The 22218-nt window shown below is 50.1% G+C and overlaps 1 protein-coding gene across 3 annotated transcripts in view; it reads left to right on the top strand.

The window, feature by feature from the left end:
• Nucleotides 1-3947: 3947 nt before the first annotated feature.
• ARHGEF7 (Rho guanine nucleotide exchange factor 7) overlaps nucleotides 3948-22218 on the top strand; it is a 127431-nt gene continuing 109160 nt past the window's right edge. The window contains exons 1-2 of one of the 3 annotated variants that reach the window (XM_052773623.1): nucleotides 3948-4270; nucleotides 19112-19198. In XM_052773623.1, coding sequence (XP_052629583.1) covers nucleotides 4106-4270; nucleotides 19112-19198 — 252 coding nt within the window. In that variant the 5' untranslated portion in view covers nucleotides 3948-4105. Of the gene's footprint in view, nucleotides 4271-18877; nucleotides 19042-19111; nucleotides 19199-22218 lie in introns of those variants that run through there. The other 2 variants (XM_052773624.1, XM_052773627.1) reach the window with 2 other exon arrangements.

The raw sequence follows: 22218 nt of genomic DNA, 5'->3' as shown, positions 1-22218 counted from the left end.
CAGCGTAGCTGTTGAATTGATGCTCTGGGGAGGACGGAAGCAGAGCCACATTTTGGGCTATCGCAGACTTGCCAGAGGACTCTGCGGATATTTCCATCTAAAGATCATAACCAGGGTAAAAGCTCCAAAAGCACCAATGACTGCCATAAAGCTTATAACACAGAGAATTGTCTTACCTGCCCCATCAAATGAAGCAGACGTTAACAACAATTTTGACTACTAAGATAGCTAAGGCTCTGGCAGCAGCCTGGACCCTGAGCTCAATCAGAGCATGGTGTCAATAGCCTACACTGACCTAAAATAAAGACATGGTGGCAGTATTTCTGCTTTTGAATAGACCCTAAAGGCGCTTGCCCAGGAAATAGCAGAGCAGGTGGGCTAGAGGCTTGAGAGATTTGAAATCCACGTCCAGGGGAAACAAAGCAGGGAGCTGAGCTCTGGGGCATCTCTCTCCCAGCTAAAAGCCCTAACCGTGCTCAGCATCCCTCTTTTCCCTCAGACCGTGCGACAGGGGCCTGCAGCCCCCATGAAAGAAAGAAGTTTAGAAGCACCTTTTCCTTTGCTCTTTTTTCTTTCTGGGAAGAGGTGCTTGGACATTTCTGCATCCAGCACATTGCGTACTGTGAAGCCTGTTGAGAGGCCCAAGTCTGCCTGGCTGCCCCGGAGCTGAGCACTGCAGCCCCCAGCACCACGCTGCTGTTGCCCTGTGTCAGCCACCTGCTCGGAGGGTCCCAGAGTTGGGTTTCTGCACTTTAGCTGCACTCTGTACGGTACTCATTCATTTATGCTTCTTCACTTATGCCTGGCAGGCTTCTCAGGACCAGAAATTTTGCATATGCCAATTAAAATACTTTGCAGCTTGGAAGATAATGAAATAATTGGTCCTCCGCTGGGTTTTCTTCTCCATTGTCACCTGTGCGAGTACCACGCAGCTCATGGATCTGCCTTCCCGAGTTCACCAACACCGTCTTTGGCGTATCGATTTTAACTGACACCTTCAGCTGACAGGTAGTCATTCCACAGCAAAGAGAGCTGGCGATGCTGAACTTGTGATACCTGGTTTCGGTAACTGCAAAAGACTCACTCCCCTACAAGCCTCGAGATACTTTTGAGAAGTAGGTTTAACTAGACATGGAAATATATCTCTGAGTTTAATACAGAAGTGTTGCTTTGTTGGGGTGAGGTTTTTACTCAGAGGGATGGAAACCTCCCTAGGCTAAAATGACAGAGAGAATTACGTATAGCACGGGAATCCCAGCACAGTGATTGATCCAGTATGACTCCTGTATAGCTAATTACAGACTGTCAAGGCAATTTCTGTTCAAGCTGGACCGATATTTAATTAGTCTCCTCCCCACTGCAATCCTGACCTTGGTTTGGCACGGGGAAAGCAGGGAGTCGTGTATCCGGCCAAAGCATCTCATTGCTGCTCCGGGGGCAGGCAGACGAGGTATTAACAGCTGGAAATGAAAAACGGCAAATGAGAGTCCACAACGAAGCAGCAGCTTTCTTTACCTGCTATTTCCTTCCTCTCCCGCTCTCCCTCCTCTAAAACCTGTTGCTCAGGCTAGACGACTAAATAAAACCCGCACAAGTACAATTGCCTTTTGGTGACTTCCAGTTAATTTGTAGTGCAGAACAGAGGAGGTGTCTCCGCTGGTAACTTTTTGGTGAAAGTGAGAACTGGCAATTTATTCCTGCTGCTTTGTCTTTCAACCAGTTGCTAATCCATGGCAGAAATTTACCTTCTGCCTCGCGCCTACCTGGTTTCCTTAGTAACTCCTCGTAAGAATATGACAAAAGCTTGGAAAAGGCCAAATAAATTGTCAACTGCTTAATCTTTATTTAGGGAAAATGATGTGCTGTTATATCTACTAGATCTCTGCCAAAGCTGGCCGACGTATTTCATAGAGTAATTCTTTCTCTCTTGTTCAAAAAAGGGCCCAGATATTATTAAACCAAAAAAAATTGTCAAAATATAAAAATCTCTTTGCTTGCGTAACAAGATTTAAGACCTGGAAGTTACCTGAACCTACATACGTGCTCCGTATCTATCCTTTATTTATGAGTGTCAGTACCAAGATGACTTTTTCAGCTTTGCATACATTTAAAATGTTTTGCAGAAAAAGGTGGTTAAAATCATGCCTCTCGATGACTTCAGAAAGAGGTTAGATTGCCTAAACATTATCGAAATGGGTGCTTAAATAAAGATATCATCACTTTATGATTTAGAAGCAAAAGTGGGACCAAAGTCAAGACAGAAGAGAATCAGAACAGCTTTAATTGTGAAGCAGAGGAGGAGTGAAGGTTGGCAGTAATTATACGTTTCCTTGTTTGTGTCACTTCAAACCCCCCACCATGGCACGGGTTCCACTTGCCGGGTGGTGCAGATGCAAAACATCTGTCCGTCCCACACGCTTGCAGTACAGACAGACAGGACTGGGGGCACGCAGGAGGAAAGGGTCAAACAAGGGAGCAGTGCAGAGGGTTTGGGAGGTTTGCAGGGGAAAGCCTGACAAGGAAGGAAGCCAGGAAGGGATTGGCATGCTCCTAAATCTTTCGGGCACTTCCACTTTTTTCCTCTGAAGATTTGGAAATGGTTCCCCCGCCTGTGGCAAGCTTCTTTCAAAGGTCTCCAGGTAGGCCATCCGCACAGCAAAATCCCGATGGCAAAAATCAGCCACGGTTGTCTTCCTCATAGCGAACCAGCTGTCGGGTGGGAAGCTGTTGCTCAAAACACATGGAAGTGGTGAGAGACAAAGTTCCAATGGTTGATGCTAACAAATTTTGGAAGAGGCATCACACCTCAGGTGTCAGAGTTTAAGAAAACCTGTTTCTATTACAGATCAGAAGGATTCTGAACGTTGGAGTTGGACGCTCTCCTCTCAAACCCAAAGGCGTTCCTCAGGAGCGCATGGGCTGGCCCGCGGTCCGGCGGGGGGGAACTCAGGACCAGGAGAAGAACCCACCAGAGCTGCTGCTCGGGCTGCGGTGCCGGCGGACGCGGTGAGCCGGGCTGGGAGCAGAACCACGGAGGCGAGTTCAGGGGTTGGCAACGTCCCCTCGGACACCGCCTTGGCGGCAGAGGGGCCCCGCCAGGTCTGAAGGAAATACGGTGATGGCGGTAGGGTCCTGGCTGAGCCGGCTGTGAGGAATGGGCTCGGCCGTGAGGCAACAGGCCCGGCCGTGAGGGATGGGCCCGGCCGTGAGGAACCGGGCCCGGTTGTGAGGGACCGGGCCCGGCCGTGAGGAACCGGGCCCGGCCGTGAGGGATGGGCCCGGCCGTGAGGAACCGGGCCCGGTTGTGAGGGACCGGGCCCGGCCGTGAGGAACCGGGCCCGGCCGTGAGGGACGGGCCTTGCCAGAGTGACAAGCAGAGGGCCGCGTCCGCCGCCCTGCTCCTCCGGGGTCATCCCTCCCAGCCCTCCGAGGCACCGACACCGCCTTCCCCCCTCACAGCCGCGGCCCGCCGGGGCGGGAGCCGACGCCGGGAGGGAGCCGCGCCGGGGATGGCCGGCGGCGAGCCGCGGGCGCGGTGGCGAGGAAGGAGCGGGCCGGGGCTTCCCCAGCGGGGCTTCCTCGCCCACGGGAAGGCAAAACCCGCGCGGAGGGCGGGAATCAGTGGGGCCGGGCGCCGGAGGTGAACGGAGTGACACGCGTAGCCTCGCACTGGCGGCCCGCGGGGGGCCGGTTCCTCCCGCCGCGGGGGAAGGCCGCCGCTGCCCGCCCCGCTGCGCGCCCGCGGAGGCGCCGTCCGCCCGCGAGGGGGCACCCTCCGCCCGCCCCTCCGGCGCGGAGCGGCGCGGGGGGCTCTCCGCGGGCGCGCTGCCGCCAGTGATGTCATGGGGCGGCGGCGGCGGCGGGGGGGGGGGGGGCGTGTGTGAGTGTGTGTGAGTGTGAGTGAGTGGGGGGGGGGGGCGGGGAGCAGGCGGCACTGCAGCTGCATGTGTCTGTGGCGGCGGCGGCGGCGGGGCCGGGGCGTCGTCATCTGCATTCACATGGGGGCGGCGCCGGCCTCCGCCTGAAACCCCCGCCCCGGGGAGACACAAAACCCACGCGAGGCGCGGGGTGCCGCGACCCCCGCCCCGCCGCCGCTGCCGCCGCCATGAATTCGGCGGAGCAGACCGTTACGTGGCTGATCGCCCTGGGCGTGCTGGAGTCGCCCAAAAAGACCATCTCCGACCCCGAGGGCTTCCTCCAGTCCTCCCTGAAGGACGGGGTGGTTCTCTGCCGCCTGCTCGACCGCCTGCTCCCGGGCACCATAGACAAAGTAAGTGCCCGGTCCCCCCCCACCAGCACCCCCCCTCCTCCCGGCCCCGCCGCCCTTTGTGCAGCCGGGCCCGCCGCCCCCGGACCCGGCCTCGCCCGCCGCCGGGCCCCCCCCGGGCCGCCTCCGCCTGGGCGGGAGGGATGGGGGGGTCGTGTCGTGTGTGTCCCCCCCCCTCACACACACACGCACCCCGGGCCCGAGGTTGGGGGGTGGGGGTGGTCGGGGTGCGCCCAGGGAGGTGGGGGGGGCAGCCTGGCTGAAGAGGGCTTCTCCCTTGAGGGCCACGGTTTTCCAAGTGTTTTCCGTAAAAAAACGCTTCGCTCTCCACGTCGGAGTCCTGGCTGTGCATGGGAGAAGCATTTTTTTGAGGGGGGGGAGTTACGGATCTTTTCTGGCGTGCCACGAACCGGCTGCAAACTTGTCTACGCAACTGCTGGAACAGTCGTTGCCTCACCTCGCTCGGGAGGTGATTCAGCTCATCCCTGCCAGCCCCTGAAGGACATCTTAGTGTTTGATGCTTCGTTTTCCTGAAGGCTGTTTTAGTGTTATTTGGGTCTTCTGCTGCTTGGTAGCCTGTGGAAAAACATCTCGTTCTTTTCGGGGTGAAAAAACGCGTCGCAGCTCTCTCCTGCGTTGCGTTTGAAGAAAATGTACGCTGTCAGGTAACTTTTATGTGTTATGTGTGCGTACGTAATTCCCGTCGTAGCTCAACTAGAGGGGAGGGGTTTTATTTTTGGTACTGTGCCCCGAGACTTGGGACAATGCAGTTGTCTCACCTGGCGTTCCACAGCGTAGCGACCCGCGTGTTGGCAAAACTTCCCTTAGGAACCGATACAAGGTAGTGAGGAGAAGATTGATGAAGGTCATCAGCTATGCTGTTGGGAAAACTTGCATTTTTCACCTTTTGCAGTTGGCGGACCACTCCATGCATTGGAGCCTGCTGACAATGGGCTGCTTCTTACCTTTCGTGGCTCTTCTTCAAGTAGTCCGCCGACCCACAAAGTTGAAAACCAGTGCTTTGAGCTCGGTAGGGCACTGGACTGGGCTGTCTGTCTCCCTTTGGTTCTTCAGTCTGCCGCCAACTGGGGTTGTTACTGGTTTGTGTTGTACTGTAGTGTGGAGGTGCTGGCTCTGGACTGGAGTCCCACTCTGCTGGCTGTAGTAGGTTGTTCTTGCCCCCCTAAAGTCACAAGCAAATTAGGAGGCGGCATGGGGATACGGAAACCCTGCAGGAGCCCGCGGTGCTACCGACGGGCAATGGAAGCAATGAGAGCGAGGGCAGCGTGTTGGCGGCGGTGTGAGCCTGGCTACCTCGGGGTCCACCACGGTGACCGGCGGAGCTAGCTGGGACAGCCGAAGCCACCGCTTTCCCAAAAGTGGCTGTTTGTGTGATAGAGCCGAAGAGGACGTGTCTCCCCTCCTGAGGCTCTGCGGCTTTGCGGCCGTGGTACGCGAGGTGCGAGTGAGGTGCGAGCTGCTGTCCGGTACGCTGGGCTGTAAACTGCAGCTCGGGAGCCGAGGTGACACGTGTGATGTGGGGCCGAGGGCAGGGACCCCCTTGGTGTGGGGATCCCCCCGCCTGGCCGCCCACCCGCTCGGGCAGGCTCTGCCCGTGCCTCCTCACCCCCAGGTTCTCTTGTCTGGTGGCACCAAGTCCGAGGAGGGTCTGGGCAGCCCGTCCGGCCGTGTCGCTCAAGGCGTTCTCTGAGAGCATCTCTCCAAAATCCTGTGGCTTTGGGTCCTGAGCTTCGGGGCAGAAAAAAGTTTTCCCCCTTGTGCAGATGTCAAGCCTAGTAAAATGGGGTCCTGAACTCAATTTGGGAAATGGGTGCTACTGAACAGTGAAATAAATAAAAGAGCACAACAGGAATAAGTGTTAGAACAGTGTTTCCCAACTTAATGTGTTTTTCCATGTATGGTATAACTAGGGACAGCTCTGTTAGTGTGAATGAGAGGCTCTCTTCTCTCTTCATGTCAGAGGAGCGAACACCTCTGATGCTCGGGCAGGGGGTCCCTCCACGGCACCCACACCCAGAGGAGGGTTTGCAGGGGGGCACAGCTCCCCACAGCCTACCCTGCCACCGGCCTGGCCTGCCAGGGGCCGTCGGGGGCTTCTCATGGACCTCGTGGCGTGGGGTCTGCGGTGGGTGGTGCACGGGCTGGGACGGGAGCCAGGGCAGGAGGAATGCTGGCGCGTCGCAGCCTCCCACCTCCCCGAGCTCGCCCCGCGTCGAGCAGGGCGCTGGGACGGGCGGCTGCCGGAGGTGCCTGCCGACCTAGTGTGTCTCCTCCGGCTTTGGCTTAGTTAAAGTCTGGCTGGGGAGAAATCATCCTTTTTTAATTTTTTTTTTTTTTAGGTGCTTTTTATTTTTTTTGCGAGGGGAACTGTACTTATTTTTGTGGGCCCTTCACGTTGCGCTTTCTAATTCATAGGTGCGTCTGAGAGACTCATGAACTCATTTTCCCATCCAGCTTTGTGAATATTCTTTTTCTGTAGACTCAGAGTATATACCATATACTTCTTTCATGCTCTCAGCTGCTGTTATAAGTCTGAACTATTTCCGTGATACTTACTTTTTTTTTTTGTTTGCTAATAAAAAAAATATAAAATTTACATCCTTCCCTGTATTATGTTATTTTTTCAATGTCTTTTTTGCTGCTACTGTTCATTAGGTATTTTTTTTTTTTATATTGAGTGCATTTTAAATATGAGCTCTTTCATTCCTTATTTGTCCTGAAAGCCCCCGGTTCAAACTGGACATTTTTGAAGTCTAAAAGATAAAAGGTTTGTCCCACAGATGTAGACTCATTCAGTTCTTAAAATCACTTGAGATCATAACTTTCTGTAAATATCTGACATCAGCAGACACTTTGCAGACTCACAGAGCTTGTTTTTCTGTAAATACAAAGTAGTAACTAAAACCAAAGAGAACATTAAAAAAAAAAAAGTTATAAATAAGAAGGAATGTTTATCAGTTGGGTTTTTTTTAAGACTTTTCTAGAAAATGCTATAAATGCATTTCTTTCAAAAACTGTTTAGAAAGAGGATTCAATATGTGCAGGAATGCAATAATACATTTTTTGATATTTTGTGCTTTTTTAAAGCCTCCGGGTACCCTGAGAGTAATTAGTAGAAGATTTTTAATAAATAAAGGTTGTGTGACCATAAAAGGAATAAAGCGCTTGAAGGTCAAAGAACAGATTTTTCTCAAGTCGATAAAACAAATTAGTGGGTTTCAAGGCTAGTTAGTATGTTCTTCCTCTAGATTGCTGTGTATTTGTATACCATCCTCGCACAGAATAATGTAGAGAGCTTCTTGTCAGGAAGTTTTGGCTACATTTGTTTACGTTACAGTCATCTTCTATCTTGAACAACAGCTAAGGACAGATATTAAATTCACCAGATCCCAAGAACTCTTGAATGAAAATACTTTGGAAAGCAATGTTACTACAGACTGCTTCTTTCATGTTGGGGCTCCCATTTAACATCGTTGCGATTCCTTTGCATTTTGAGAGAGACCATGACAGGGTAAAACAAAATAGTTGGGTTAGGCAGTGTGATGGTACTGCTCAATAACCTTATCCCGAACACAGAAAAGGAACAAAAGGGAGACCAGTTACTTGAAAAAAAACCCCAAACCACAAAACGAACAAAAACCACAACAGCTTCGCCCACCCTGACCAAACCCAGCCATGTCTTAGTTTTTTAAAGCGCAGAGATGCGTGCTGAAACACAGTGGTCAGTTGATCTGCTCTAAAAGGTAGGGAATTGCTGAATTCAAGTCCTTTGAATGAAAAGCCGTGGTTTCAAGTTACAGGATTTCAACCCTGCACTGTAAAATTGAGTTACTTTGATGGCAGGGGAGAGGATCCCCGTGGAAGCATTGCAGTGCAGTCGTCTGCCGCTTAGATGCTTTTCCTCGCAGAGACTGTCTTCCAAACAGATTCCTCCATCGCAGACCACTTTGACCCACTTTTGACGTTGTAAACAGAGATCAGAACTGGAGCGGGAATTTTCCTTGTCGTATGAGGCTTCGCGCTCCATTAAGTTTTGTTTGTACTTTCATTTTTGGTCAGCTGTTGGACAGAAAGCATCATTTGGAGGACAGCTTTGTTCCGTTCGGGGAAAATGGGGAAGACTCATGGGGGGATGCCGTGCAGCAGCCATTTGGCACCTCGTGGACCCCCCCCTGCTCCTGCTAGGGGCTCCTGGAGGGGATGAGAGCAGCTGGTTCAGCGCTTTGAAGCCAGGGGATGGGGAAGCGTGCCGGGTCTCGCACGCCTTGGCCCCCCCTCCGTCAAACAGACCATCCCCAGCCCTTGCGCCGAGCGTAGAATTAAACAACCCCAAAGCTGCTCGTGTGGGAGGCAGATCCAAAACACAGCCGCTTCCTTTCGCCGCTCCCCCACGGCCGAGGGGCGAGAGGAGCGGTGCGGGGCTGGCCCCGGGAAAATAAATACAGCGCTCTCTTGCTGGCTGAGACTTGGTGTGTGGCTGGAAGAAAACTTCGTTCTCCCTGTGGAGGATTGGGCACCGGCGTCGATATTAATTTGGTTGTTAATTGGGATAGTATCAGGACTGATGGCAGCAAAGATTAGGATCTTTTTATAAATACCTCGTGTATTAGTATGATTCTCTTTTTAACGACGGAGGTCTTTGACTAGATGAGGTGTTCTGAATTGTGATTTAGGAAGAAATTAACTCTTGGCGACTCACAAGGCAAATGAATTGCTGTGTATGAACGCAAGCACTGAAAGAGGGTCGGAGTCCCCAAAAGGAGGGTTTGGGCTGCCCCGTGCGGCAGCTGTCTCGCCAGCCTTGTCCTCCCGATGGGTGTGTGCACCTATGGCTCCGGCAAAGGGAGATGTATGTTCACTTATCTCTGATTTCACACGGATGTATTGGGGCCAAGTACTTCTGCCCTGTTGTGACAAGGTGTGACCTGAATGTGGTATTTCAAGCATTGCAAAGGAAGAAGAAAGGGAAGTTGTTTGGGAGCCAGGTTAATAACAAGTGGTGGTTTTTATAGCCCAGTACCTTTGCGGAGGGTGCAACGCCGGCTGTGAGCTGACTGTGGAGCCCAGGCAGAGCTCAGGAACTGAGGTGAGCATCCCACCAGTGGTGCAGAGGTTACTACTCCTAAGGTAGCAGTTGCCAGCTGCTGGTTGCCCCCAAGCAATCTGAATTTGGGAAATTTTTCTGGCAGGTTGGCTCTGCCCTGGCAGCCCCGGTGAGGCTATTGGGGTCTGCCTGGCTGAACTGAAGGACTGTCCTGCTTTCTCTCACTGAAATCTGTTGGGAAGGTATTGCAGACGCTGGTATCGCAGCAGCAGCAGAAGGTCATCGTAGGACTAGACCTGGGAGGCAGGAAGCCAAATCTGCATTTTAATGTGCATATGCGCTTTCCCCCCGGCAACAGTCCTTACGTAGAGCCTCCCAAGGAGATTATTGTGCTTCTGGCAAGAATAATCCGTGGCAGGCAGCTGTGCCTGCCGTGGCTGCGTGCTTGGGGAGCACCGGCGTGCTTGCGGATGCTGTTGCTCCAGGGTGGAAGCACTGCGAGGGCAAGCAAAGCGCAGGGGGAAAGCTATCCCAAGAGAAGTTGTAAGAGTGCCTTTTTCCTGAATACATGCTGTTCTCATACGTGTTACTGTGAGCTTCTTAGGGGATCGTTCAGCCCTGTTACGGAGTTGTCATTTACCACGTTACTCCTGTTGCTTTGCGAGAGCAGGCGTGCACGGATGCACCGAAGGAGGATGCCCTTGCATTTCCCATCTATGCACTGGCTCTGTAATTCTGGTGACTGGGATGTTATCCAGAGAAACACAGTCTGCCTGTGTGCGCTGAGGAAGCAGAGGACGTGCATCTGTGTTTGCTGTCTTTTTCCTCGAAAATCAGACCCTTTTAATGCATAAGGATCTAGACTGAATTAAATAAGGGCATGCCAGACCCTGAGAAGAGGGGGCGATTAAGGAAACTGTTGGGGACTAAATTGTTTTTGTGAGTAAATACAGAAAGATAATGTAGTTTTGCTGGTTTTACTCTCGTTAATGTCCTTTCCACAGTTTCTTGATGCATTCTTTCTATGTCTGTGCATAATATGGACAACAGACAAGGCAATTCCTTAGCCCTCAGGTGCCCTACTGCTACCCAGGCCATCCACTGAACACTGCGTCTCTGTGGGGAAGAGGAAGAGCTGGGGAGATGCCACCAGCATGCTCCCTCTGGTTACTGCTGCATGCTAGTGGCCAAGGGCACCATGTCGTTCAGCTGAAAATGTTTAAGATTGTAATTCAAGCCTTAGAAAAACTGGAAGTCTGGCTTTGAAATTGAAGTTGACAAATTATATATGTATGTAAATGTATTTCTACATATATATACACACATATAGGTACTTAAAATCCGGCTTTGAACCGCTGAAGGGAATTCAATATACATCCTTCTTAAATAACAGTTTTATTTAGTTGTTACTCAGTGGCTGTGATTTGAAGAGCTGGAACCTTAAAACATTTCAAGCATGACGGGGTTTGCAAAAATACTGTGAGCTGGCAGCACGGAAGCGGCGTCAGTCTTACACCTTGGCTGGCTGAGCTTTACTCCCTGATCCTCAGGCAGTGTGACACTCCCGCGCTCTCCCCGACTTCTCTGTGTGGAGCAAAGCCACCTTCTCTCCGCATCTCTCGGTACGACGTGGTTGCTGCCATCACCCGCCACTGGCACCACGGAGTCGAGGAGGGGTGGCCGGCCTCGTCTGCAAGAAGTTCCTGTCGTGCCGCTTCTCGCCATGGACCTTTGGCACCTGGTGGGCAGAGTCCCCTCTTGGCCCGTGAAATGCTGCTGGGGTCTAAGAGCATTTCGTTCAGGTCTCCATTTTCCTGCTCTGCAGTGAGCACCGTTGGATGATGCTGGCAGCTTGCCCAGGAGAGGGTCTCCACTGCAGGGCTTTGGTGGTCCTATGGAATATTTGCACACAGAGAAAGGGGGGAAAAAGCAGTAAAAATCATACACACGCACCCCTGCCGGTGCAGCTGTGCCGACAGAGAAGTGCTTTTGTTGGCTTCGTTAATGTCATTGGGGGAAGCGGTACCGTTAGACTGGCAGAGGAATTCCCTCTCTGGCATATGTTACATCCACACCAAGGAGCGATGCCAGCATATCTAGCAGCAGAGCTCTCCCAGTGTAAACAAACCCTGAGTGATTGGACTCCTGAAGCCTGAGCTTGTGCTGCACCAAAACAGCGACGCTGCGTGGGAGATGCTGCAGGGTTTATCTGAGAAGGGGTGCAAAATCCCTACCCGCCAGCCTCCCTTTGCAGGGGAACCTCTTTAGGTAGGTTCTTGCCAAGCCCTGCCCGAGCGCTGCCCACACCTGGAGCAGCACTTCATCGGGCTTTTTCCACTCGCTGAGTTCAGGGAAACACACGTCTTCCTGCAGGCACCTAATGCTGGCACTTCTGGAGCTCCGCAGCGTGAGGCTGATGATACTGCACAGGGTTGGTGACAGTTGCACGCTAGCCAATTTCCTCTTTTTCTTTAAAACAGCAAGAAAATAAGCAGAACCACAGGAATTAGGAGTATTAGGTCTCAGCATTTAGGAAACACTGGAAAGATTACTCCTGCAGCTGCAACTAGACCCTCTTACGTGTATACATAAAATTTTTCAGGCACGCTCCCATGCATGTGTTCCGGTAAGACTCCTGCCTGATTCAGTTCACAAGCTGGCCTGCAAGTGGATCGTAATTGCAGTTGCAAAGGCAGCTGTCAGTCTTGTATTTGCTAAGTTTTACGCGCTTGGCATTCTCAGTTTCTTAATGGTGTCTTATTGTAGTTTTTTGTGTGAAATATAAAAATATAATGGAAACTTCAGAAAACAAAAATACCATCTGGAATATGCCGGCACCCTTAACTTAGCTGTGTTTGTAACTTAAGGCTTGGTCAAATACCCGCCTCCTGGGAGTCAGTTCATAGACTTTGATGGGAATTTGATCAGGGTCCAAGGGAACTGACAAAAGTACAGTACTTCCACTGCAAAGAACATACTGTTTTCCCGAACGTTGTTTAATACAGTTGCAAATCTGAAAGGACGAGCTCAAACAGCTATATCAGTTTTACGGTATCATTTTCGCAGGGCAGATTATAGAAAAAAAGTAGCTCTGGTTGTTGTGTAAGAATCAAAGAGCCAGTTTATCAAGGCTGGCATTTTAACCAAACTGTAAATTTCCTTTGCAAACTTGGCTGAACTTAGTTTTTGAGGGCTATTCCCAATAAGGGACTGAAGCGGCTAAAGCAGAACATTGGTGTGTTTGAATGTAGGTCACTGTTAATGAAGGCTGGTCAAGCAGACGAGCATTTCTGAACATGTGCAGGGGAAGGACTCAAAGAGCTGAAGGAGTTTTCAGTCAACCAAAATGCTCCTGGTTCCAGGTGCCATAGCAGGGTGGGAGTTGAGGGAGCATGGAGCTGTGGCTGATGAGTTGGTATGGCTCATTGGACAGTAAAGGAAGGGTGCTGGGATAAGGTTGTATGGTGGAAGAGTAAGGCGAAATGTGGGATTGGAGTTGGTGTTTTGGAAGGTGGTGGTGTGTGGTCTGTGGTGGGACAGATGGAAGGATGGAGCACAGGGACTGGCGTGGTGATGGTGTAGGATGTGTGGCAGAGGAGTGTCAGATGTGGGGTTAGCTGTGGTGATGGCTATGGACCAAGGCAGTGGGACCTAAGAGCTGCTGCTGCGGCTGTCACTAATAGTGGTGTCCAAGGGCAAGAGGCTTGGGAACCTCCATCCTAAATTATTTCATAAAAAGTGGGCACCTGTCCCTTCTCAGAGAGGATGCACTGTTGAGTTCTTCCAAAGGACACTCAAAGGACTCTTGTAAGTCCAGGAGATGACTGGAGTTTGGGCCGCTAAGCATATGAAGGCTCCCTGTGTTAAAGTCCCGGATGGGGTCAAGAACATAGGTGCACTCTTGCTTTTGCCTTCTGCTGTGTCTTAGCTCTTTATTAACTTCAAGGCCGGGTAACCTTCTCGGCATGTAAGAACTTTGGGGCATATTTTAAGGCACCTGCCTTCCCCTTTGTGCTGTGTGCAGAGCCTAGGTGAATTCTTGCGTGAACCCTGGAAATTTAAAATTTGGGCACCTTAGTGCATGGCTTGTAGGAGCTTCAGTCTTTTACTGGATCTAGCTCTTATGATCTATGCTGACTGACTGCTGCTGCGTTTTCAGAGGTGGGTTTCCTCATGCCAAAATACAGGTGTCTAGCACACGGTAACTGCTGCATGGATTATTATTGAAAAGTTTGTGGGCAGCAGGTTTTCTAAGTTGGGAAAAGTCAGTACTAAAGAGCTACAGTACCGCAGAAGCAGTATCGTGTTAAGATCTGGTGCTCTATCAAGACACCTAATTTTAAAAGAAAAACTGCGCCTTGCTGAGAATGCTGATCTGTGGTTTTAGTTTAATTATAGCATCCTGCTAATGTCACCTAACGCCACCAGCAAGACGTGCGATCCATGAAGTGGTTGGGCTCAACTGCGGAGTGCTCCTCACTTAGAGATGTGGAAGATGCAACCCTTTAAAACCCAGCTGTGACTCCTGCTGTCCTGGGAGGAGCGTGGGGCTCCATCCGCAGTCCTCTGAGGCCAGCTCTGTTCACCGACTACGGAGGGAGCGCCATACCTGCCATCGGTCCCTAGTAATGGATGCTTCCTCAAGAAGCCACTCGTTCTTTTCCATCCCTGCTGGGGGCAATTTGTGAGGGCGGGTGCTCTGGGGCAGAGGACGGAGCAGGAAACCCGAACGCCCCAAGGGATGGACCCTGCTGGGCATGGGAGCAGGAACGGACAGGAGGTAGCACGGCTGGGAGCGGTGGGGAGGGAAGGAACCTGCAGGAGTTGCTGGACAGTGAATCAGCCTGCAGCTTCACAGCCCAGGTTAGTGTGAGAGTGGCCTGGTTTCCTCATCATCATTTTTTTAAATCTCATTTTTATCCGTGAATGCCAGCCCTGGTGACAAAGCCCAGCCTGCGGCACTTGCACAGAAGATGTTCGCCTCTGTGCCCCATTGGAAGACCAGTTGCCCTTGATGTTGTGCCTTAGCCACTGAAAGGGGCTGGACACAAAACACGGCTGCTGTGGGACCGAATGTGATCCACAGGACCCTTTCATGAGCTTTGTTGCGTGGTTCATTTATAGTGTTTTTACAGATTAGGTTGCGGTAATGCTCTGTATGTACAAGGTGTTCTGAAACCTGGAGAGAAATCAGTTTCCTGCTGCAAGGCAGATACGGTGTAAAAGGCTCCAGGCGGGATGAACAGGGTGCAGGAAAAATGGTCCGGCACATTGTGACAGAGGACAGCACCCTCATCCACCCTGTCCCTACAACACCTCCTTTTGGGATTGCATTCTTCTGTGATGCTCTTCACAGTGCAGGGCTGCCTCTTCACGGGGTTTTCCCCTAGTACCCCTGCTTGAGGGCCAAGTCTTCAAACTTCAGACTCAGGCAGTCGTACTCCTGAACAGGACATTTTTAAGTGTCTGCTGGACGTGCCTACTAGTTTGCAGCTACCTGTTATGTTCTCTGTTAGTTTCTGCTTTCTCCTAACTGAGATAATCTTACATAGTAAACCATGTTGTACATATTTTATGTCATGCTAGGTAAATGATTGATTTTTTTTTTTTCTATTTACATGTAGTAACTCTGCTGTCATTCAATCTCTTCCTATTGCCCTCATGGCAGATTGCAGTTTATGTTTGAAGACCTCATACACCTCTCTTCTTTGACTCATTTTGTCAACTTGTTTGTTAGATAAATGCAAGTATACAGCTAGTTTTCCATACATGTAGCTCAAGATGTCTCCTACTTCTTATTAATTTCTCGTGTTTACTTATTGCCATCAAAGGACTTTGTTTTTCCTTTTAAACTCAGTATTTCATACATTCCTTGCTTATTTTCTTTATATACTTTCCCTGTTCAAATGAACTAATGGTAGCCTTTTTCATTTTTTCTAAGACCACCCCTGTCATACCTTTCCTTGATACTGCCCGTCTCTACAATGCCCTTTTTAATGCATTTGTCATTGATGATTAAAATGATAGATTTAAACTGATCAAAAGGGATGTAACATTTAGCTAGGTACCATCTGTTTGTATTGCACGTTGTTCTCCATCTTTTCTGGATGGCGGAAGATGTGCTCCGCTCCTTGATAGCTGCAGTGTATCACATAAGTGTCCTCACTGAACTATCCGTGATTTCCAGAACTACTCCCTGAGAGATTAAATCTTAATGAGAACCTGTCCTTGAACCACGAAGAAGTGGTTTAAACTGTTGCTGCTCTGTGTATTGCCTTCCACTTGTCTCTTTGGATTCCACTGTGGAGCCCCAGTCCCTAATTAAGAATCTGTCAGGTCCCGCTGGAATTCCTGTCTTTTCTAATTACTATTAGTCTTTTTTATTTGTATTACTAGAGCACATAGAGGTTCCAGTTGGACACTGAGGCGTCTTTGTACTGGGACTTGTATAGACATATAAGAAGACAGCCCCTATTAATGAACTAAGGGTGTTGGTCTGTGAAAGCAAGAGGATGAAGCAAATACTGGAGAGGAAAATATGTAACCTCTTTATTTCCTTGGCTTTATGTGCATGCAATCTACTTTTTATTAAGCTAAGTAATTTTGGAGTATGACTCTAATTTTATTTTATTTTGTTTATTCTTTCTCTCTGAGTGTATTTGCCATCTTTCAGGCAGACTAGAACTTACCTGCCTGTGGTCTGCTTGCAGTTATGTTCTGTTACGTTTTGAATAGTCTGCGAGGCTATAAATGTGATCTGTGAGAGAGAGGTCACCCTCCTGACCTGCCTATAACTATATGTGAAGGATGTCATATACCGTAAGTGTGATTTTTAACACGGACTTGGCCCACATAATTGCACTTTGAGATTCTGTCAGAGGGGCTGAGTTTGTTGCTCAGATCCCTCACCGCGTTTCTCAGCCATCTGTAGGAGAAGGTTGCCAGAATCACATTAAGATTTCCCAGGTAAATAACTTAACGGGTTTGCTTCTTTTCATGGGATCATTAACACTTTAAATTTGTAGCGGGATACAAATGCTAAGGTATTTTTAGATTCGTTACCCATACGCTTCTCTCTCCTCTTGGATAAAAATGCCGCTGTAGCCACAGAGCTGAGAAAATGTAGCCTGCTTCTCGCATCACCCCTGAAGTCTTTCCCCTTGTTTTGTGAGAGAAGAAATGGCATTTCTAAACATTTACTGTAACTTACTTCATTCTTTTGAAGGAAGATGATTTTTAACATGCATTAGAGTACTGGTAGGGCTGAAGTCTCGCAGACGTGTATTTGGCATTATTTTAAACTTCCAGACCTGACAGAGGACAATTTGCAGGGTTTGGGTTTTCTTTGCTCGTTGTTTATTTAATCTTTAATTGGAAGTTTTTGCCCTCCTCTAATCAGATGTCCCTCCTTATCCCTTCACCACCCCCACCCCCCCTTTTTTGGCCTATTTCCAGGTATTGTGCAGTCTTTTATAAATTATGTGCAGTCTCTTATGAGGTGGTAGTACATATATCTGGCTTTCTTACAATTACAGAGCTCTGCGCTTAACATGTTGGGGACTTTGGGAATAATGTGTTAATGTGGATTATGTTATGAGACAAGACATTTGTTTCTTTTAAGAGAAATCTAGGTTTACTCTGATTTCTTCTTAGAGGTTATTGTTTGGAGAGTAGAAGTAATTTTAAGGTTTCTCAGAATGAAAGGAGGCCTTGATGAATGAAGTATAAGCAGCCAAGAAAATGGTGGGTGCAAAATAAGAGATGAGGAAGTATGACCTATAAAGGGAGATAAAACCCAGTTATTATGCAAATAGTTTAAGAAAAAAAAGAGTTATAAATTGCAACTATATAATTGTTAGGAACATGGAGGAGACTAACAGGATTCTCAGGAACCTATTCCAACAAGGGATGTTGGCATGATTGACTAAGGTTGAGATTTCTTACTAGAATTAAGAAATAAAGTAATAGAGTAATCAAAAAGTATAACAAGCAAGAGGGATGAAGCTCATGACGTTTCCAAGAGGGTTCTCTCACCACTTACATCCTTTCTAAACTTACTGAACTTATCTGTCGGGCTGTTGTACTCCCATGGGACTTCTTTGGCTTTCCCTTTACATTTTAGTGTAGTAAAAGGGTTATTCTTAACCCACAGCAGTTTATCATAGTACCCAACAATTTGAGGAGTTTGATGTGTGTGTGCTTGCTTAAGGAAAGGAAAATTATTCAACTCGTATCGCTACCAAATTCCTTGTATTACAAAATAGTGGCTTTCATTTAAAACTCATCTGAATTTTGTGTTTAGGAAATGATAGTGACTTGTGTTTTAAGTTTCTTCGTACCAGGTTCACCCTGTCGTGCTGTTGCATTTGTTAATTTTTGTGGCATCACGGGGTCAGAGATATCTTTGATACCGTATAAATGTATGGGAAGGCACTGCCTTGGTTTCAGGTTGGTGCAATGTTTGGAGTCAACCTTACGCCAAGTTCCCAGTGCTATGGAGGTGGATTATGCTTGTGAGTTTATGTAGCCTTGACGTACGGGTGCAGTTAACAAATCTTCCTTCCGAGTGTAATGCATAATCGAAGGACACGCCGCCCGCTGCACGTTGCCTCCTTAGCTTCCAGCGACTTGCAGTGCACGTCTGTGCTAGGCTTTCCCCTTCCAACGGAACGAGGTGTCCAGGGCTGCAGGTCTGCTTACCTCTCTCAGTTTGGGCAACGCTTTGTTTGCTAAACTACTTCATAGAAATCAATGAATTTATTGTGAAATGATGCTTACGTGCACGCAGAATTTGAGTTGAGCTGTGGTAGGTTAAGCTACGTCCCCGAAGCCCATGGGGCTGGCTGCTTTTCCGTGGAAGGTCTACGCTTGGCTTTCAGGGTAGAGGTTGAACCGAAGGCAGCACGAAGGCGGCTGCGGAGAGGACACGGCTGCGTTGCCAAAGGCTCTTTTCTCTTAAGTTCGGTCAAGGTTTTCCTCTTTGTGAAGTTGCTTTTCTTCTGGCGCAGGAAGAAGTTTAATAAACTGCAGGTAAACAGAGCTCGTTAACATCGGCCCCTGGAATTGGTCGATCATTAACTCCGGGTACTGCTCTTTTCCCACTGAGGTGTTTGGGGCATTTCTGATACAATTCCCCGTTAGAAAACCGATAGTTAAGGGCGAACCGAAGTCACAACACCGGGTGGGGGGGGGGGGGCACCGGCAGCCTGCAACAACCGACACGACCCACCCGCGACGTGGGCGCTTTACCCCGTGCGCGATCGTTTCTCGCTGCGGCCCGGGGCGGGAGGGGCTGTGTCCCGGCTGCCCCTCAGCCCCGGGCCCGCAAAAAAAATTAATAAAAGGCTAAGGCGGGGAGGCCTGGGGGCGCTCCCAGCCGGGCTCCCGGCCTTCCCTCCGCCGGCCGGGCCTGCGGCCGCAGCCGGGGCGGGGCGGGGCGGGGGAGGGCCGGGCCGGGCCGCGCCTCCTTCCCTCCCTCCTTCCCTCCCTCTTTCCGTCCCTCCTTCCCTCTTTCCGTCCCTCCTTCCCTCCCTCCTTCCTTCCCTTCTTCCTTCCCCTCGCCGCCCGGGGCCGCGCCCGGCCGGGGCACCCCTGCCCGCCGCCCCCTGCCCTCGCACGCCATTTCCTGTCCTCCGTGTTTACTTCCCGGTTCAACCCCTTCAGTGGGAGCGATCGGCGCCGCCGCCGCCGCCTGCGGAGGGAGCGGGAGGTGAGGGGAGCCGGGGGGACGCCGCGCCGGGCCGGTCCCCGCGCTGAGCCGTCCGCCTCTTCTCTTGCAGGTGTACCCGGAGCCGCGGACGGAGGGCGAGTGCCTGAGCAACATCCGCGAGTTCCTGCGGGGCTGCGGTGCCTCCCTCCGCCTGGAGGTGAGTCGGGGCGGGGGCGGGCAGCGCCGGGCGGGGGGGTGCCCGGCTCCATCCCCGCGGGTCGAGGAGGAGGAGGAGGAGGGGGTGTGGGTCTGGGGGGGTTTCTCTGCCCGCCCGGCGCCGCGGGAGGCGGCCCTGCCCTCCCTTTGTGCCCGGGGAGGCGGGGGCGGCTGACAAGATGGTGGCGGCGGCCGCCCCTCCCCTGGCTGCGGGCCCGGGGCGGGGGGGAAACCGCCCGGGGCTGCGCTCGGCGGCCTCTGTCCCCCTGACCGCCGGGGTCTCGGTGGCGGCTCCGCCGCGGCGGGATGGCTTGGCTGGCCGACTGACCGGGAGGGTGGAACGTTTCACGGGGATTCGTTCCCCCCCGCCCCCGGTACCGCGGGGAAGGGGCTCGCTCCTCCTTACCGAGGGCTGGGGAAGGGTGACCCCCCCCCCCCCCCCCGGCTCTGTCCGTGCGAAGCCGGGGGGCGGGGGGTTTGTCCGGCTTCGTTGCGGATAAAACCTTTGCTTTTCTGTTCAAGTGGGTTCTTGGTGATAAGTGTATAAACGGCATCCGATTTATTTGTGAAGCTGCTTCTCGTGTGCCGGAGTTGGCTTACGGAAATTAAGTTGATAACGGCCAAATGAAACACTAATTAAAGAAAATGGTAGGTGCTGTTCCTTCCGTTTAAATTTACGTTACGTAAAAGCCCAGCAAACTGCCATCTTCTCCAAACGTGCGTTTGCAGGGTTGCAAATTAGGTAGTCATATATTACCAGTATATTTAGCTATAGCGAGTACATGCTGCCATCGAGTTTACTTGATGTGTGTGCGTGGGAAGGAACTGATGCGATTAAAAACAGGTTGCAACTTCTGTGCATTGGAAAGTGAGAGGTATCACAATTCCAGTTCTTAGAGGCATTTTTTGCATGGAAGAAATGGTTTCTAGTGCTTTTTTTGGGGTGGAAGAAATGGTTTCTAGTGCTTTTTTTTGGGTGGAAAAAATGGCTTCTCAGGCTTCTGAACTTAAATTAGCAAAGTGTTGCCTTATTTAGTTCTCGGGCTCTTGGAGTACCTCTGGTCCTGCCTGTGATTTTGCCAGGCAGTAACAGAATATCATTAAAAAGACCCTGATTGTTTTATTGAGGCCTCTAAACCATGAAGTATCGTTAGTGAAATTAATGATACTTACAGGACTTGCATTTAATCTTAGGTTCCATCGTGGGGAAAGATGGAAATTACGACAGCTTTTAGCGCCGTTCCTTGTGAAATAAGACCTTACACTCTTACCTGCCTTTCTCTTCCCCTCACCAAATAAATAGAGAATCTTCTAGGATTTGTTGGGAGAGAAAAACCAAATTAAGTTCTAAAATGTTCAGAAACCAGGTTCTGGGGTGAACTTTGCATTCTCTCAAGCATTCTGTTTTGCCTTAAAGCAGCTGTCTCTCCATTAGTCTTTTCTAGGGCTACATTAAGTTTTTCATGTTTTGAACATTCATGTGTGAGAGCCGATTGAAAAGTCAACTAGTAGACATGCATGAGCTAGGGAGAGTTGGGGAGGCAGGCACTCCAAATCTCACTTCAGGAATAAATTGAGTATTGCGAATGTTAAAGCAAAAGGGGGAAAAAATACCATTAATATCCCTCTGCCTCCCTTACTCACTTCCTACCACAGGTCTGTCACTAAGCTTGAGGTTTTTTTCAATTGTGACAGGCTGGAAATAGTCACAGTGTTGCAGTTTGGTCTCTTTTGTAGTTGCAGAAAGCTTTTGTCAGCTCTTTTCCTCAGAGTGACAAGAAAGTGAAGAAATATGATTAAAAGAAAAAAGAGAATTTTGGTCTTACTCTGAGCCTGAGTATCTTTGGACATAGTCAGATTGTTAACCTGGCCTCAGGGGCTTCTCAGCGAGATTGCCGGAAACTCCTTTCTTACGTGGAGGTAGCTGGCTGCAGTAGCTTCCAGCTCGGCATGTTGGAACAGGAATTACTCCCAAGCTACCAGAAGAGTTGAGAGGCTGGCAGGAAGGAGCACAAATGCTTGGGCTTATGGAGCCTGTTGTGTGTGTATTTACGGCTTGTACGTTGGCCGTTCCCTGTTGTTTTCTCATTAATTTTTCCAACCCCCTAGCTGTGGCCAAAGATGAGAGGAATGGCAACCCGGATTCAACCAGTGAGTAGCTGGCAGGGGCCTCTCGGCCGTCCACTAATCCTGGGCTCTTTCTCCTGTCTCCTTGAACAAGGTGTGAGTCAGCCCTTGTGGATCTCTGCCTTCCTCGCTGTGGGAACTGGGGAGATGCCATAGCTCCTCTGTGCAGGCAGCGTCTATGTAATGCTTCCTTAGTTGCGATCAGCTTTAAAGATTGCGTTGAGCGAAGAGTGTGAAGAGCGTCTCTGGAAGTGGTGAAGGGGATATTTTCGGAGAGGGCAGATTAGCTAATAAAGAGTTAATGGTGAGTATAAATATTTGACAAAGTGGTGGATGTGTATGTGATACCTTAAATAGTAGAAACATCTGGATGATACAGGTATCGGAGGAAGCTCTAGAGTGGTGTGGGGAGATGTGACCTTGTTCTGTGCACTAATGCGGTGCTTTTCCTAGCAAGTATTCTGCAATGTGGAGTTCTGCATGGCTCTGCAAAGGGTGCAGTTGAGCCTGATGTTGAACCTGAGTTATATGTAGTTGGATCAGGTGATTTCTCTGTCTGTAATTTTGTGAGTGTGGTAAAAACACAGTACTGGTTTGCTTAGCCTAGGTTCGGCATTACACAAGCACTTTTTGCTCCCAGATCTGAACTCATCTTGGAAGTAGTAGAATTGTATTTTAACAAAACCATGTCAGAGCTCCTTGCCTTGCTCTAGAGCTCTGTACAGTTCCAGCTTTGGAGACTTCGTTATGGAACGTTTGAGGACTTGATAAACTGCTGTGGTTAATGGAAAGTTGCACAGCAATAGATGGCTTCTTTGGGACGCTCTCCTCCGTGGTGTCCTTTTATTAGAGGACATGATGGCTATTGCTTTCCTACCCTAAAAATAAGGGGTG

This window comes from Harpia harpyja, chromosome 22 (assembly GCF_026419915.1).
Source record: "Harpia harpyja isolate bHarHar1 chromosome 22, bHarHar1 primary haplotype, whole genome shotgun sequence".
In the NCBI taxonomy this organism is placed as follows: domain Eukaryota; kingdom Metazoa; phylum Chordata; class Aves; order Accipitriformes; family Accipitridae; genus Harpia; species Harpia harpyja.
Note: the sequence above shows the minus strand (reverse complement) of the source record. Positions and strands in the feature narration are given on the sequence as shown.